Source organism: Colobus angolensis, unplaced genomic scaffold (assembly GCF_000951035.1).
Source record: "Colobus angolensis palliatus isolate OR3802 unplaced genomic scaffold, Cang.pa_1.0 Scaffold423, whole genome shotgun sequence".
NCBI classification, from domain to species: domain Eukaryota; kingdom Metazoa; phylum Chordata; class Mammalia; order Primates; family Cercopithecidae; genus Colobus; species Colobus angolensis.
Genome location: NW_012117633.1, coordinates 280354 through 283723, shown reverse-complemented (window position 1 = coordinate 283723; position 3370 = coordinate 280354). Strand labels below are relative to the sequence as shown.

General features: G+C 45.4%; 1 protein-coding gene across 1 annotated transcript in view; it reads right to left on the bottom strand.

The window, feature by feature from the left end:
- SGSM1 (small G protein signaling modulator 1) overlaps nucleotides 1-3370 on the bottom strand; it is a 127155-nt gene that overhangs the window by 5552 nt on the left and 118233 nt on the right. The window contains exon 24 of the mRNA XM_011956722.1: nucleotides 1902-2069. Within this exon, the coding sequence (XP_011812112.1) occupies nucleotides 1902-2069 (168 nt within the window). The remainder of the gene's footprint in view (nucleotides 1-1901; nucleotides 2070-3370) is intronic.

Sequence of the window (3370 nt, the reverse complement as noted above, 5' to 3'; positions counted from 1 at the left end):
ACTAAAAAATACAAAAAACTAGCCGGGCGAGGTGGCGGGCGCCTGTAGTCCCAGCTACTCCGGAGGCTGAGGCGGGAGAATGGCTTAAACCCAGGAGGCGGAGCTTGCAGCGAGCTGAGCTCTGGCCACTGCACTCCAGCCTGGGCGACAGAGCGAGACTTCGTCTCAAAAAAAGAAAAAAAAAGATATAATGTATGTGTTATTTTTTTAACGGCTTCTAAGTTGTTAGGATATAAATATTTATGAAGTGGTTTGGACCTAACTACTTACTAAATGAAACTTTTGGCCTGAGGTGCTGTTATAATTTTACAGAGACACTAGCAGTGCATGAATTGAGAAAATTTAGAAATCTGTATGCTAACAGATGAATTGCTTTGGACTCTCAATCACACCTTCAAACTGAAAATAAACCTACATGCTAATGATAAGAAATGGTTCAGTAAGTTATGGAACAGTCACTTGAGATATATTTTGTAGTTTAAAAAAATGACTGTCTGGGCACAGTGGCTCACACCTGTAATCCCAGCACTTTGGGAGGCCAAGACAGGAGGATCGCCTGAGATCAGGAGTTCTAGACCACCCTGGCCAACATGGCAAAACCCTGTCTCTACTAAAAATAGAAAAATTAGCCGGGTGTGGTGGCACACATCTGTAGTCCCAGGTACTCAGGAGGCTGAGGTGGGAGAATCGCTTGAACCTGGGAGGCAGAGGTTGCAGTGAGCTGAGGTTGTACCTCTTCACTCCAGTGTTGGTAACAGAGCAAGACTACATCTCAAAAAAAAAAAAAAAAAAAAAGAAAAGATTATATGAAAGACAATGTTTGAAATATTAAGTGAAAAAAGGTATATACAACTGGATTCTGAAATTGTAAAAACATAAAAATAAACATGACTGTGGTTTCCTGGATTAGACCCTAGAACAGAAAAAGGATATTGGTGAAAAAACAGGTGAAATCCAAATAAAGCCTGTACTTTAGTAGATGGTAATGTGCCAATGACAATTTCTTAGTTTTGGCAAATGTACCAGGGTCATGTAAATGCTAACAGTAGGCAAAGCTAGGCCAAGGTATCATGCATTTTCTGTGCATCTAAATCTAAAACAGTTCTCAATCTACAATTTTAGTAGACAATTAAAATGCAAAATTATTCCCCCCAAAAGTTTACTTAAATTAAGAACCCTAATAATGTTTCAAAAGTGAGGTCACAGTTGGCTTTTTTCTTCTTTTGTTTTTTCCAGAACTTTTTCATTAAAAAATTTTTTTAATAGTGATAACAGTGGCGATAGCTTTCATTTATTGGGTTCCCTCCAGGTACCACGTGCTGGGATTTAACCATGTTGTCTCCTGTAATCCTCTGGACCTCCCTGTGAGGGAGGGAGTGTTAGTACCAATTTACCCCTGAAGAATCCGAGGCCTAGAGACGTGAAGTCACTTGGACAAGGTCACACAGCTCCCAGGAGCCTGGATCAGAATTCACATCTGTCTGATTTCAAAGGCTGTGTCTTTTTCGTGTTACTTAAATTGCTGCCCTGGGCCTGCTTTTCCTACACACATCAACCAAAGCAGACCACTGCTAGCCCATTTCACAGATGAGGAAGTGGATGTTTAGAGAGAGGGGAAGTGACTTGACCATGGGCACAGCTGGTCAGCGGTAGAACCAGGCTTTGCCCCTGAGCTGATTTCAACACCCGTAGTCCCTCTGCCAGATCCCTGAGAAAAATGCACCCTCAGCATTACAAGATGTGAACTTGTCCTTTTGGAAATAGCCATAAGAAGTGTGCAGGGCCCTCTTTATCCCTTTCACCATGCATCCATCTCAGTCCATCTTCATTCCTCCTGAGATCCCCAGAAGGGGCCTCCAGAAGCCTGCACCCCTCTCATGAGGCCCCAATCATGTGGGTACCATTGAAGAATTTGATGATGTCTGTGAAATCCATGTTGTTCTCCAAAATGATGTCGCGGTAGACTTCCACCAGAGCCAGTGCAATGAACAAGACGTAGTGTGCCGAGGAGACATGTTTGGCTGCCCAGATGGTCTCCCAGACCAAGAAGACGTCATCATAGACGAGTTCTGCCAAGACACCAATACACATGGGGAGAGAATTGGTGACGGGGTCACAATGTTGCCTTCCCTTGGGAAATCCCCAAAGCTGGGAAAATCCCAGGCAAGTTTTGCCTTATGCCTCTGCCCTGGTGCAGTGGATAGAACTCAGAAGACAGGAGAGGACTCTGTCATTTGACCACCAGAAACCTCAGTTTCCCCATCTGTAGGATGGGCTGTGTAAACCAGGTAAGTTCTAAGTTCCTTCCAGCTCTGACATTCTGTAAGTGGAGGAACCAGGCATGTGCGGGTTTGAATTACACGGATCTGTCCTTGCCCTGCCCCTCGACCAGCAACACCTGCTATCCCTGCACCCACATCTCCATCAGCACCCATGGAGGCCTCTCTCCTTTCCCCCCACACACGAGCAGAGCCGGCTGTGGCCTCTGAGTCTAGTGAAGAGGTAGAATAGAGCAACGGTTAAAAGTAAGCCTTCGGCTGGGCACGGTGGCTCATGACTGCAATTCCAGCACTTTGGGAGGCTGAGGCGGGTAGATCACGAGGTAAGGAGTTTAAGACCAGCCTGACCAACATGGTGAAACCCCTATCTCTACAAAAAATACAAAAAAAAAACTAGCCAGGTGTGGTGGTGGGCGCCTGTAATCCCAGTTACTCAGGAGGCTGAGGCAGAGAATTGTCTGAACCCAGGAGGTGGAGATTGCAGTAAGCTGAGATCGCGCCACTGCACTCCAGCCTGGGCGACAGAGCCAGACTTCGTCTAAAAAAAAAAAAAAACACCAGGTGTGGTGGCTCACACCTGTAATCCCAACATCATTTTGGGAGACTGAGGCAGGTGGATCACCTGAGGTCAGGAGTTTGAGACTAGCCTGGCCAAATATGGTGAAACCCTGCCTCTACTAAAAATACGAAAAAATTAGCTAGGTGTGGAAGCGGGTGCCTGTAATCCCAGCTACTCAGGAGGCTGAGGCAGGAGAATCGCTTGAAGCTGGGACGTGGAGGTTTCAGTGAGCAGAGATCGTGCCATTGCACTCCAGCCTGGGCAAAAAGACTAAGACTCCGTCTCAAAAAAAAAAAAAAAAGCAAGCATTCCTATGTCTGATAAACTTGGTGTGAATCCTTCCTCCATCATTTGCTGGCAAGGGGAGCCTGGGGTAGTTACTTCTCCATGAGCCTGTCTCTTTCCTCATCTGAAGCGGGGTGAAGCTGATAATAGAAATGGGCTAAAGAGATAATACACATAAATGACTCAGCACAGTGCGTGGCACTGAAACACTCCATACATGTCAGATTTTTTTTTTTTTTTTTTTTTT